We start from the raw sequence: 13,890 nt of genomic DNA, 5'->3' as shown, positions 1-13,890 counted from the left end.
TAAAGATACTCCTCTGGGTGTCTGGCTACCATTACTGAACATTTCAATCAAAGATTCCACAGACAAATAAAAGGGGAAAATACAGAACAGAACTGTAATTTCTCATGGACTCTAGACTTTCCAGAGTCATGGTAGGTGATAAACCCCCTAAAACTACTGCCGTGAGATAATCTTTAAACCTTAAACAAAAAATGAAAAATAAAAAAGGATATTCCATAATCTATGAGAATGCCCTTCTACTTGATATTATTCAAGTGGGAATAGGTAAACTCCAAGTATTCAAATACACAGCCCAACATAATGGTCTAACGCAGAGCCTACCATATGGCAGCCTCTTAAACATGGTTAGATTTTTCTTCTTTTCCTTTAATGTCTCTTAATTGGTTTTGCCACATTACTATTCTAGATTTCTAATTTCACTCAATCTAAAATCATTATGATTAGTAAAAAATTTATTTGTACACTCTACATTCTCAAATGTTTTCATTTCTACTATTTCTTTACTTCCTAGTCTTTACTAGTATTATAAAATCTACACCTGTTTGTGGAATTATATTGTCTAGTAATTTCTTTATAACAACTTAAAAGGGTCGAAGTTTCACTTGCTTATTTCTTTCTGATCTTTAAAATAGTGGTAAAAACTGTCAACTTCTTGAGAGGGGAGGGGAGAGAACACTGCAAAAATATTAAAAAGAAAAACAAGTGTCAACTTCCTGTTCACAGAGGAATTCTCTCACAACATGCAACGGGGAGCCACAAACTTACTGGGTAAGGCATCTTTCTATAGGGGTAAAAGAAAACTGAGCTCAATTACCCAAGACAACAGGTCCTAAATAGGGTATTTTAATATTTACATCCTATCCAAGGTTAAGTTTTTTTTAAGTATCTTTAGTCTCTCTCATTCCCACAAAAAGTTTTATCCTACTTCCTCTCCCTCTCTAAATGTATGTTTTAATCATTCTTTCTTGCCATTTGTCCTAACCTGTGATTAACTGCAATTAAGTTTCTCACTATGAATCAAAAGCACATGCTTACGTGAGAATAATGATACAGAAATGTCATTGCAGACAACTCTACTCTACGTCAGGGGTCAAAAAATGCCTTCTGTGAAGAGCCACATAGTAAATATTTTGGGTTTGCAGGCCATATTGTCTCTCTGTTGTGGATTTACAACTCTGCCACTGTAGCATGAAAGCAGCCAGAGATAATATGTAAATGAAAGAGAATCCCAAAAAATGTTATGGACACTGAAGTTATAATTTCATGTAATTTTTTTGGTCACCAAATATTTTTTCTCCCACAATGACTTAATACCACCAATGGAAGCAGCAGTCAAGACGTGAGACGACATATTTTACTGAGAAAATCTGCTGCAAAAGACCTCTTTGAAGTGCTGAAGATGAAGAGCAAAGATGTTTCTTTGAAGACTAACGTGTGCCTAACCCAAGCCATGGTATTTTCAATCGCCTTATATGCATGTGAGAAATGCATGATGAATAAGGAAGACTGAAGAAGAGTTGATGCTGTTGAGTTGAGAAGCTGGCAAAGAATACTGAAAGTACCATGGACTACTAAAAAAACTAATAAATCTATCCTGGAAGAAGTGCAGCCAGAATGCTCCCTGGAAGTGAGTATGCCAGACTTTTGTCTGACCTTCTTTGGTAATGTTGTCAGAAGGGAAAATTCTCCGGAGAAGGATATCATGCTTGGTAAAGTAGAAGGTCAATGAAAAAAGGGAAGGCCCTCAACGAGATGGATTGATTCAGTGGGTGCAACGATGAGCTCAGGTATAGCAAGGATTGTGAGGCTGGCACAGGACCAGAAGTGTTTAATTCTGTTGTACACAGGGTCGCTGAATAGGAGACAACTCCATGACACCTAACAACAACAACAACAACAACCATTTAAAAATGTAAAACCATCCATAGCTCACGGACTGGCATAAAGAGGCAATACAGACTTAGTCCATGGACTACAGTTTACTGATCTCTGCTTTAATCCTTTTTCTGAAATTGTATTTGTTTAAAAAAATTTAAAAAGATGGAGGAGGGAAATTAGGCTTCACATTCTGTGATAAGATCACTCTCAGGAAATTGCTCTCTCAATAGTCAGGATCAAGATGGTTGATGTGCTATTCTGACACCTAGTACTGTGTGAAAGGAATACTTTTCTTTTTTTGATGAGTAACTACCCTTCATTGTTATGTCTAAAAACATATTAACTATATTTAACACCCATCTATCAGACTCAATTTGATGCTTTGCGATTCTCTTCTTTTTCAACAATTTTAATTATCTATAAAGATTGGTATTTCATGACTTTTATTCTATCTTAGAGGTCTTCCAAATGGCAAGAAGAAAAGTTAATAAATAAAATAAATCTCATTCTACCTTGTCTGTACCATATAGGTCCATTAGACCCTTTTATAAGCCTAAGATAAATGGTGGGATTTCAGTGTTCTTACTTTCCCTGTATCTTGTAACATTTTACTATTTCACTGATTACTGAAAACTCTGTTAAACAATCTTAAGATGAGGTAAGTAGTTGCACTTTAGTTTTCTTACTGGACTGCCCAAAGTACTATATCATCTTTCAAGAAGTTATAAAAGATGTAGATATCTTTGTAGTTTACTTTTATCAGCTATCACACTTAGCAAATGAAAATCCAAGAGAGAGAGTTTTATTTGAATTTCACATAAACAAATAGTTTAGATTAAATATCTACCAAACAATATTTGGGACATATAAATGGTGGTGAAATTAACTAAGTGAAATCTGAGGTAAGATTTCAGATGACCATATCTTAGCTAAGTTTTCTGGAACACAAAAATCAATGAGAGAATAAGCAATGTATTTCTAAGGACAAAGGAAAAATATGGTATTCTCATCCAGGAAGAATGTCATCAAATATTTTGCAACAAGAACTTGGGTCATCTCACTTTGCTAATAAACATTCTTTCATGTTTCATGATGTTTGATCATCAAAATTTGGTAAGAAGAGGTTTATAAAAAAGTTGTTGTTATTAGGTGCCGTTGAGTAGGTTTCCACTCATACTGACCTCTTGCATAACAGAACGAAATGCTGCACACTCCTGCACCATCCTCACAATCTTTGCTATGCTTGAGTCCATCATTGTAGTCACTGTGTCTGTCAATCTTGTTGAGGGTCTTCCCCTTTATGCTGACCCTCTACTTTACCAAGCATGATATTCTTCTCCAGGGAGTGTCCCCTCTGACAACATAACCAAAGTAGGTGAGATGACGTCTGGCTATTCTCACTTCTAAAGAACATTATGGCTGTACTTCCTCCAAGACAGATTTGTTTGTTTTTCTTATAGTCTATGGTATATTTAGTTATTATTCTTCAGTACATTCGATATTCTTCAGTAACACCACAACTGAAATGCATCAATTCTTCTTTGGTCTTCCTTATTCATCGTCCACCTTTCACATGCATATGGGGGCTACTGAAAAGACCATGGTTTGAGTCAGGTGCACCTTGGTCTCCAAAGTGACATCTTTGCTCTTTAACACTTTAAAAGAGATCTTTTATAACAGATCTGCCCAATAACATCCTTATTTCTTGACTGCTGCTTCCAGGGGAATTGACTGTGGATCCAATTAAATGGCAATTCTCCCCCTCCTCTTTTTTTTTTTTTTTTAATTGAGATTTAGGTGAAAATTTATAGAGCAAATTCATTTTCCACAGAGCAATTCACACACATTTTGTCTCATGACATTGACTGCAACTCCCCACAATGTAACAGCTTTCTTCTTACCTCTTCCCTGTGCCCTTTCCTCCCATGTATTCCCCCCAGCTCCCCAGCTATCTCCCTATATAAACACTGCCCTTCTATTCTCCATGACTGATCACTCCAAGTCAATGTTCACCCCACATGCTTATCTACTGTTTTACTAGAAGCCACAGGAGTGAGTTCAGTTCCAGAACTGAAGGGTAAATAGGGGTAAAAGGTAATTCTTGACAACTTCAAACTCTATTCCATTTATCATGGTTTTGCTTAATGGTCCAGTTGCAAAATAAAGTTTTAATAAATATTTATTAAAATTCCTAATAAAGTTGCTTTTCACTATCCCTTTATTTTTACTTCTGTAAATCATTTATGAAAATGACTGAAAAATTAAGTGAAATGACTATTTCACCAGAAAGAGGGGAAATAAAACTTGCACTGCTCACATTAATTCTAATGTCCTTGGGAACCCTAGCTATAATCACCTAATATACAGTCAATATTAGTCATTACCAAGATGACTATATATTCACACTAACTCAAGGTCATTTATCATTTTTCTTCATGGCTCTTGGAAATGAACAGAATATAATTTTATAAGAAGACTTTCCATCACAGGGAAAAAGGCTGCATCAAAGCACAACTGATTTTTAGAGTGCATGCAACGTGCTTTGAATGGTGGTCTGGTACTTTTTTCCGACTGTTTCTTTTAAATTCTTATCTCTGCTTACAAGGATCTGTGTTTGTACATCCCTATTTCCTGATGAGTAAAGTGGGAAAAGGAAAGGGTGTAAAGCGTCTCCCCTGGAGATAAATCTCCTGAGGCCTTTTCTCACCTTTATATGTTTATAAGGTGGTGGCTTCTTGTCATTCTTACGGTCTTCCTGCAGTTGTCTTAGCTCTTTTTGGGCCTTTAACTCCTCAAACCTTGCTGCAGCTTCCTGAAGAGCTAAGAAAACACATAGGACAAGTCACTTATAAACATCTGAGTAGAGACGTTTATTAGTCTCCTCTCATTTTAAGTTGGCAAAAATTTTTGTTATAGACAAAAATCAATAAACGCTACATGGAAAACTAAGATATATATAGAAATTCCCAGGATATTCAGGATAAAGCATTAAGACAAAACATAATCAATTGCTAAATGGCATAATACAGAGGACCAGCTTCAGAGAAAACAGCCAGCTAAATGACATGAAAAAGCCCACATACACAATCTCCTAAAAACTAGAAGAAACCTAGCAGTGTAATAGGTTTGCTTTCAGCTGCTAACCCACTGAATGGCTCTGTGGAAGAAAGACCTGTTGAGCGGCTTTTGTAAAAACTGTTGTTGTTGGGTGGGTTTGAAATGTCAGTTTTTTGGTTAGTAGTTAAACATTTAACATTGTGTTACCAGGGTTCCTTTTGTAAAGATTAAAGTCCTGGATTCCAGAAAGATTCTCTTTTCTAGGTGTCCTTGTAACACTCTCACTCCTCTAAAAGAAATTCAAAGGCTTGAGTCACGTGCTCCCTAGTCCTCTCGGTCTTGACCTATCTCTAGAATGCCTGCCATACTGTTCTTCTAAAACTCATTCTCTAAGTATCAACTATTAGTTCTAATGATACACAGATCTTATCTAACTGGCATTCAAGCACTTTTTTTTTCCAAACTGCTTGTTATTTTCTTTATTGTCATTTGTGAACTTTACATCTGTTTTTAGAGATAACAATACCTACACTTCCAATTCCTGTGGAAATTCATTATTTTGTCAAAGAGATCATGAAATTTTATTATGACATGAGAAACTATTAATATATTACTCTGCTTTAAAAAAAAACACTTTTTACTATGTTTTTTGGGGATTTTTCAAACAGATTCATTTTTACAATCAGTTGTCCATACCCATTTTGTTTTGTGACACTGGTTACATTCCCTACAACATAACAGCTCTCCTCCCACTTCCTCCCTGTGGTTACTCTTTCTGCGTCTTTCTTGTCTATGCATTCCATCTCCCTGCCTTTCTCTCCATGCAAATTTAAGCACTATACCTTTTTTAAAAAAATTTTTTTAAAAATTGTGATTTGGATGAAAGTTTACAGAGAAAATTCATTTCCCACACAACAGTTCACAAACATTTATTTCACTTCCCACTTCCTCCCTATGGTGACCCTTTCCCTGTGTCCTTTCCTTTGCATTCTTGCCCTTTGAGCTCGCTCCCTTTGCAAGTACTGCCCTTCTGACCTCCCATGGTTGACTGTTCTAAGGAGTGTACCTACCTGGTGTAAATGCTCACCTTATACACCTGTCTATTGTTTGGCTGGAAGCCACAGGAGTTATTTCAATTCAAGGCCCAAAGGGTGACTAGGGTCCACAGTCTTGGGGGTTTACCCAGTCTCTATTAGACCAGTAAGCCTGGACTTTTTTATGATTTTGAGTTTTGTTCCATATTTTTTTCCCATGCTATCTAGGATCTCATAGACTGATCCCCTTATGAGTGATTGACAGTGGTAGCCAGACATCATCTAGTTCTGGTCTCACAGACGTTCAAGCACTACACTTTTAAGTGCTTAAAAGACAGCAATATCTGAATAGTCAGAAAAAACCTTAATAGTTTCAATCTTTTCCATTTATAAAATGTTAATTCATTATTCTCCACCTGGGTTAAAAATCCTAAGAACTGCAAATTCTTTCCTCTTTCCTCCCAATGGCTTTCTCCCATGCTCTATTAATTCTTGAAAGAACATCTCTCTGCTCCATGCCTTTCTGTCCATTTGCCTGCCATCATCTAGCAGAAGTTATAATGCATGCAGTATTCTAAATTACCCTAAAAATCCCTCTTCCTCTTATCCAATTACTTATCAGGTCCTGCTGAGTGTCTCTCTTTAAATGTCTATCCACTACACATCATCCTCTCCACCAAAAGGAAACTTTCCTATTACACTGCTGTCATCTTGTTAGTCTTCTCATCTCTGTACAGGACTGCTGTAAAAGTTAACTCAGTGATCTTCCGAGCTGCCAGCTCTCGCATTCTTATCATCTTTATACTCTAAACCAGACTGACACTTCTAAATTCAGATATGATCGTGTCATGCACATATTTAAAAACATTCATTCCATGATTAGCTTAGTATACACGGAAGGCCCTGTTCAGATATGATCATGTCAAGCACATATTTAAAAACATTCATTCCATGATTAGCTTAGTATACAAAGAAGGCCCTGAACAACTTGAGCTTCCACCTACCTTTTCAAGAAAACAGTCCAGCGTTCTCCCAAAACTATACCAAATACTTATAATTATCAAAGTCATCATATTGGATTCAGCATATGCTTTTATATGGGCTGTCTTTTTTTTTTTTTTTAATTTTTATTGCGATCTGGGTGAAAGTTTACAGAGCAAATTCACTTTCCAAAGAGCAGCTCACATATACTTTGTCTCATGACATTGATTGCAATTTCCCACAATGCAACAGATCCCCTCCCACTTCCTCCCAATTGTTACCTCTTCCTTGTGTCCTTCCCTCCCATGCACTCCTGTCCCCCAAGCTGTCTCCTTGTGCATATGCAGCCCTTCTATTCTTCCATGAATGAGCTCTCCAAAGAGTGCATCTACCTAATGCAAATGTTTAGCTCATATGCCTTTCTTTTGTTTGGGTAGAAGTCACAGGGAGTAGGTTCAATTCCAGACCTGGAGGGCAACTAGGGGCCAGAGTCTCAGGGATTCCACCAGGCTCTATCAGACCAGCAAACCCAGTCCCTTTTATTTTATGTTTTTATGATTTTGAGTTTTGTTCCACATTGTTTTCCCACTCCATCCAAGATCTCCTACATAGATCCCCCTTTGTGTTGTTGACAGTGGTACCCAGGCCCTATCAAGTTCTTCTGGGCAAACAGTAATATAGTCTGAGGACTGCATGGTGTACCAGTGGCTTGGACTAATTGTTTCCATGCATCTTTGGTTGTCTTCATTCTTCTTAGCCCCAAATGAGGAAAGACCCATTGCTGCATCTAAACTGCGGCTTGCAGCTTTGAAGATCCCAGTCGCTAATCACCAAAGTAAGATATGGAACAATGGTTTTGTGTAGTATATATGGGCTGTCTTTTACAACATTTGTAGTACCTTCCCTTCTTCACAGTTTGTGTGACAATTAAGAGCATGGGCTCTAGAGTCCAACTACCACCAGACTTTGAAACCTTACTTTATCACTTACTGCCACTGAGACGTTGGGCAAGTCATTGAACTTTTATGTACCTTAGTTTCTTCATTTGTAAAACGTTAAGGGTATCATCAATTTCAGAGGGCTGCCATAAGGACTAAAAGTAGGAAAAGAACTTTGAACGTTGCATACCACACAATGAATGATAGCTACTATTATTATGGCTCATTTTTAAAGGGTCTCTTAAGAAAGAAGCTATCCATGGCTTCCAAACTTCAACTCCCAGCCAAGTTATATTCCCTCTTGGTTTGTTCCAAAAGCATACCATGTCCATTTCTACAGTAACATTCACTGAATGCTGTTGACTACTGGTATCTAGGTCAGATTTCCCCATAAAAAACATTGGTTTCTTGACGGGGAAGTAACAAGCCAGCACAAGATTAGGCATAAGAACAGGGAAACCCAGAGCTTCAGCAGGCTGAGATTTTTGGTATTTCCTATACTCACCTTCTCCCTAGCTTTGGTGGTAGACAGCTCTATTGAAATCAGGATGTTGGTCACTCAGTCCCTGACCATCTGAAACTATAAGACCTAAAACCCCAAATCCTCTAGTAAACACCAGTGCTGACAGCCCTGGTCTGATGTACAGAAACCACAGGGCCTACAAATAAACGAGCACTCACTGAAATAACATGAGCCAACTGGAACGTCTATTAAACTTGTTCTATTAAGCTCTCCCATTCCCCATCAAGGATGTTGTTTAGAATCTTTTTAACCTCACTCTGCAGACAAAGTCTTATACAAGTACCCCTCAACACCCAAATATATTCAAATATCGAGAGAGACCAGTATCACCTTTCAAAGGATAGCTAAATAAAAAAGGTAATTACCATCGAAAGGATACCAACTATTTGCTCTGCACGTTCACTTTTATTACCTCACTGAATTCTCAGACCAACCTTTCCCTATCATACAGTAAAACTGAAGCTTATAACTGATTCAACCAACTGGCAAGTGGTAAAATTAGTTATGTTAATTATAACAAAAGCCCCTAGCCCCCACAGTCCCCAATTACTTCACTGCTAGACCAGTTTATAAAAATCTCTTTTGACTCAACACAATATGCTTTGACCTCTACCACCAACATTTTACTCTGTAATTTTTGGTAAATTTTATTTCCTTCCAACAACGTAATAAAAAACTCCTTAGGGCTACTTGAGACTGTAGCCCTTGCCACTAAAGTGAAGTGTTGACTATTACATAGCTCCAGAACTCCAGTACAGGACAAAACAATGAGAAAAGAGAACTGATAAAACCCCTCCTTCCTCAAGGAAATTCCAGTTTAGAAAAGGTGGAGTTAAAAAATAATGCCTTCTGTTGGTCAATTTCCTTATAAAACTGTGTAACAACATCTATATAATGCCCCCAGAGGATAGAATCGAGCTGATAAATTAAGTAAATGTAAATTCTAACACAGAGCAGAAATTTAGGCATGAGATCTATGGGTCTCAAAAAAAAAAAAAAAAAAAAAAGAACATTACCTTTTTTATATGTCCCATCCACTCCTTTGCCCATCTTATCCTTGCTGCTAACATCCCCTTCCATGTAGGGGAAGACTCTAGCCTGGTGGGTCCACAGATAGTCATTAGACCCAAAGAAGAGTACAGGGAATTCGCCCACATCATGTCTCATTTTATCGATGTTGGAAGGTATAGCGCGAGGATGGCAGATCTCAGCTGGCCACCACCTAAAAAGGTGAAAACAAGGGAGAAAACCTCTAGAAGGCTGAAAGATACTAGGAAAATAACATACATAGAAAAAGAGTAAGAAATAACAATGTCTGTCAATAGTAAAGTTCAAACTAGGGCATTTTTACAATCTAAGTAGAGAACAAACAAGTAGAAAGTGCTGAAAGCCTAAAAACACTAAATATAGATGTATACATTTCCTCTGACAAAGTTATTCTATCTCAGAGAATCTATTAAAAGAAAACAAGTAAGAGATATGACCCAAGATTTATTACTAGAATATTCACTGAGGCATTATGTATAATAATGAAAAACTGGCAACAATCTAAAAGCCTAGAAATGACTATGATTAACTACACAATACATGATACAATTTGGTATAAATACAATTTGGCCTTTAAAAAAACAAAACTTTCAGCAACTATTAGGAGCATGAAAAATGACAAGAAGAAACATCAAAAGAAAAAGCATCTTAGTATAACAACTTTAGAAGACAATTTGGTTTTAGTTATTAAAACTACAAACTGCAACCCAGCTATTTACTTCAGAGTATACTCTAGAGAAGCTCCTTTGCATGTATACTGAAAAACATTTACAAAATGCTCACAGCCCAAACAGGAGAAAGGATAAATACAACCCTGAGTGACTAAATAAATACTATGGAACAATGAATCATGAATAACCTGTACCCACTGCACTAACTACAATGACTCTCAGGGACATGATGTTGAATTAGTTTAATAAATGAATAAATCTGCTATTATATTATTTCTTTATATGAAGTTGTAAAACATACAGAACAAATAAGCCTACACAGCAAGAAACAGGATACATGTATTGTATGTATCAGGATGATGTATGTCATAAACCTACACAGCAAGGCAAAGAAATGATAAAAGTGAAATTTAGTACACATTTACCCCAAAGGAGCTTTGGTAGCATAGTACCTAAGGCACTTGACTTCTAACCAGAAGGCTGACGGTTCACACCCACAAGCCACTCCTCGGAAGAAGATGGGGCAATCTACTTTCATAGTGATACTGCCTCTGAAGGGACGCTATGAGTTGGGTCTGACTCGACAGCAGTGAGTTTGGTGTTTTTTGGTTTTGGTTTATTTACGCCTCAGGGGTGGGGAAAGAACGGAATGAGATGGGCATGGAGGGAATACCAGTGATACCAAAAACCAAAAAACCAAACTTACTGCCACTGAGTCAATTCCAACTCATAGCAACCCCCATTGAGTTTCCATAAGTTTTCTTCCTTACACGGAGTGGCTAGTGAACTCTGAACCACTAACCTTCAGGTTATCAGTCAAATGACTTAGACACTACGCCACCAAAGCTGCTTACCACTGATAAACTACTTCTTTAACTGGGCAGTTCATACACAGTCATTCTTTTAGTTATTCTTTAAAATTATGTATGCTATAAAAATATTCTTTTGTGTACTCTACATTCAAAGAAAAAAATTTTAGAAGAAAAGTCAAGATACTGGGTATATAAACATGAGGCTAATTCTTTTGGATACTTGTGTATTTGGCATGTGTCTATCTGCAAACACAAATACCAAAATGTTAAGAATGTACTTTATTTTATTGTTTTATCTTATGAGATTTTGGATAATTTGTTTTCTTTAATGGATTTTATACGTTGAATATGTATTAGTTCCATACTCATAAACTAAGAAGTTAATTTTTTCTTTCATAAGAAAAAATAGGAAGGGGAGGGGTGATACACAGAAGATAATCTTGCCTACTTAAGGAGAGCATTAAAAAAAAAACAAAAAAAACTAACCACTGTATTTAAGTGAGACCAAGAAATCAAAACTCAAACCCACTGCCACTAAGTTGATTCCAAATCGTAACAACCCTATAGGACAGGGTAGAACTACCCCATAGGGTTTCTAAGGCGATAAACTTTTATGGAAGCAGACTGCCGCATCTTTCTCCCATGAAGCGGCTGGTGAGTTCAAACTGCTGATCTTTCAGTTAATCACTTAACTGAAAGTGCTTATTATGTCTTAACCACTGAACCACCAAGACTCCTTATTCCAAGGAATAGGATGGTAAATAGAGTGAGCGTCATTCTCCATCGTAGTTACTCACCTGTATCGCCCAACTTTTACCCAGACAATCTCTCTGTAGTGTGGCTTTTTGCCTGCCTTACAGTCATTGCAATACCAGTTTCCTTCAGGAATATCAATGTTTAGGCATTCACGATGAAAAGCAGCAGGGCAAGAATCACAACACAGAAGGCTGCCTCCTGTGGGAATGAAAAAGTCTGGCACTCAGAACCACAAGACTGCATGTAAGAACTCAGTTGAAACCATTTCTGTTCAGTTCTAACCAACTTATGTATATACTGGCCAAGAGCTTAGTCATTTAATTAGTAATCCAGAAGACTTTACTACATGAGTATCCCTTATCCAATATTCCTGAAACCCACAGGGGTAGTGTGTGTATGTAGTGGAGGGGAGGTCTGGGGGGTGTACGTGTGTGTGGTGGTTTCCAGATAATAAAGATGAGCTTCTATTGGCAAAATTGTATTAGGAGAATGAGGTCAGATATAAAGCAACAAAAGTCATATATGTGTAAATATACACTTACACATTCTCGTCCCTTCACTAAAGGACAACTCATAAATATAACCACAATATTTTTAAGGATTAAAGTAGCTAATAAATTACTTAGATGTGTCCGACATGGAATACACATACAAATGTTTCTACAAGATTAGTTCTTTCCCTCTTTTGAGGTTATTAACATCTCTTTTCTACAGTTTCAGGAGAATAGTTTTGCTTTGCTGCCAAAACAAAAGAAAAAACTAAAAACCATAGGGAAAGATTTGTTTATGTATATAATGCTTTGCCCATGGCCCCATGGCAAATTTTTAACCAATTCTGTGTTTGTACTTTCTTGACATCCATGGACCTCACTCAGACTAAGATTTATAATTACATAAACTTAATACAAAAAAGGACAATCAAATATACTAAAATATAGTTACCAAAATGTTACTAAAACACAAAACAAGAGATATACTAATTTATGTGTTTCGTTGGTAATACATAAATAACAACTAGCAGTAATGTCTGTATATGCTACTTCAAAATATACGAAAACACTGTTAATAACATCTGTAATTTTAATAGCTACAAAAACTCTAATAATGATAAAGAAAATATGAAAATATGAGAAAAAACTAACAAAACCAAAAGTCAGTTCTTTGAACTGACAAACCTTTAGCTAAACAAGCAAAGAAAAAAAGAGAGGAGATATAAACAACTAATAGGTGAAATAAAACTGAAAACATCACAACCAATCCAACAAAATAAAAAAGACCAAAGGAGGGCAAATTGCTAGAAACACATACCCTACCCTACCCAACCCAACCCAAGACCACCAGACCCCACTGCTGGAAGGTCAATTTCGACTCACAGCAACCTTATAGAATGGAGAAGAGCTGCCCCATAGGGTTTTCAAGGCTGTAAATGTACATACGGGACCAGACTATTATAATTTTCTCACCTAGAGTAGCTCGTGGGTTGAACTGCTGACTTTTCTTTCAGTTAGCAGCCAAGCTCTTTTTAATTTTTATTATGATTTGGGTGAAAGTTTACAAAGCAAATTTATTTACCATACAACAGTTCACACATTTTATTTCATGACATTGACTGCAATTCCCCACAATATAACAGCTTTCATCCCACTTCCTCCTCACAGTCACCTCTTCTGTGTGTCCCTCCCTCCCATGCACTCACTCCTACCCAAGCTATCCATCTCCTTGTGCTAAAACTACCCTTCTATTCTCCCACGACAGATTGCTCCAAGAAGTTTATCCACCTGAGGTAAATGTTCACCCCATATGCTTGTCTATTTTTTGGTTGGAAGCCACACGAGTTCAGTTCTAGACCTGAAAAAGGGTAATTGGGAGCCACAGTCTCAGGGGTCTCACCAGGCTCTATCAGAATAGTAAACCTGGTCATTTTTTTTAAAAAAATGATTGTTTTGTTGTCCCACTCTATCCAGGATCTTCTGCACTGATTCCTCTATGAGTGGTTAACAGTGGTAGCCAGACACCATATAGAACTTGTGGTCTCAAGGTCCTGACCAAGACAGTTTCACTAGAGAATTCTACAAAACATTCAGAGAAGAACTGATACCAATGCTACTCAAACTATTCCAAAACATAGAAAAGGATGGAATCCTCCCTAACTCATTTTATTTCAAGCAAGCATAACCTTGATACCAAAGCCAG

General features: G+C 37.0%; 1 protein-coding gene across 1 annotated transcript in view; it reads right to left on the bottom strand.

Annotated features, from left to right (window-relative positions):
- The window catches only part of NSD1 (nuclear receptor binding SET domain protein 1), a 252,169-nt gene that overhangs the window by 24,520 nt on the left and 213,759 nt on the right, over positions 1-13,890 (bottom strand). The window contains exons 14-16 of the mRNA XM_007952943.2: positions 11,739-11,895; positions 9,428-9,633; positions 4,586-4,698 (exon numbers count right to left, since the gene is read on the bottom strand). Of these exons, the coding sequence (XP_007951134.1) occupies positions 4,586-4,698; positions 9,428-9,633; positions 11,739-11,895 (476 nt within the window). The remainder of the gene's footprint in view (positions 1-4,585; positions 4,699-9,427; positions 9,634-11,738; positions 11,896-13,890) is intronic.

Source organism: Orycteropus afer, unplaced genomic scaffold, assembly GCF_000298275.1.
Source record: "Orycteropus afer afer isolate SDZICR_OR568_19922 unplaced genomic scaffold, OryAfe1.0 scaffold00366, whole genome shotgun sequence".
Classification (NCBI taxonomy): Eukaryota; Metazoa; Chordata; class Mammalia; order Tubulidentata; family Orycteropodidae; genus Orycteropus; species Orycteropus afer.
This window is presented reverse-complemented; position numbering and strand designations above follow the sequence as displayed.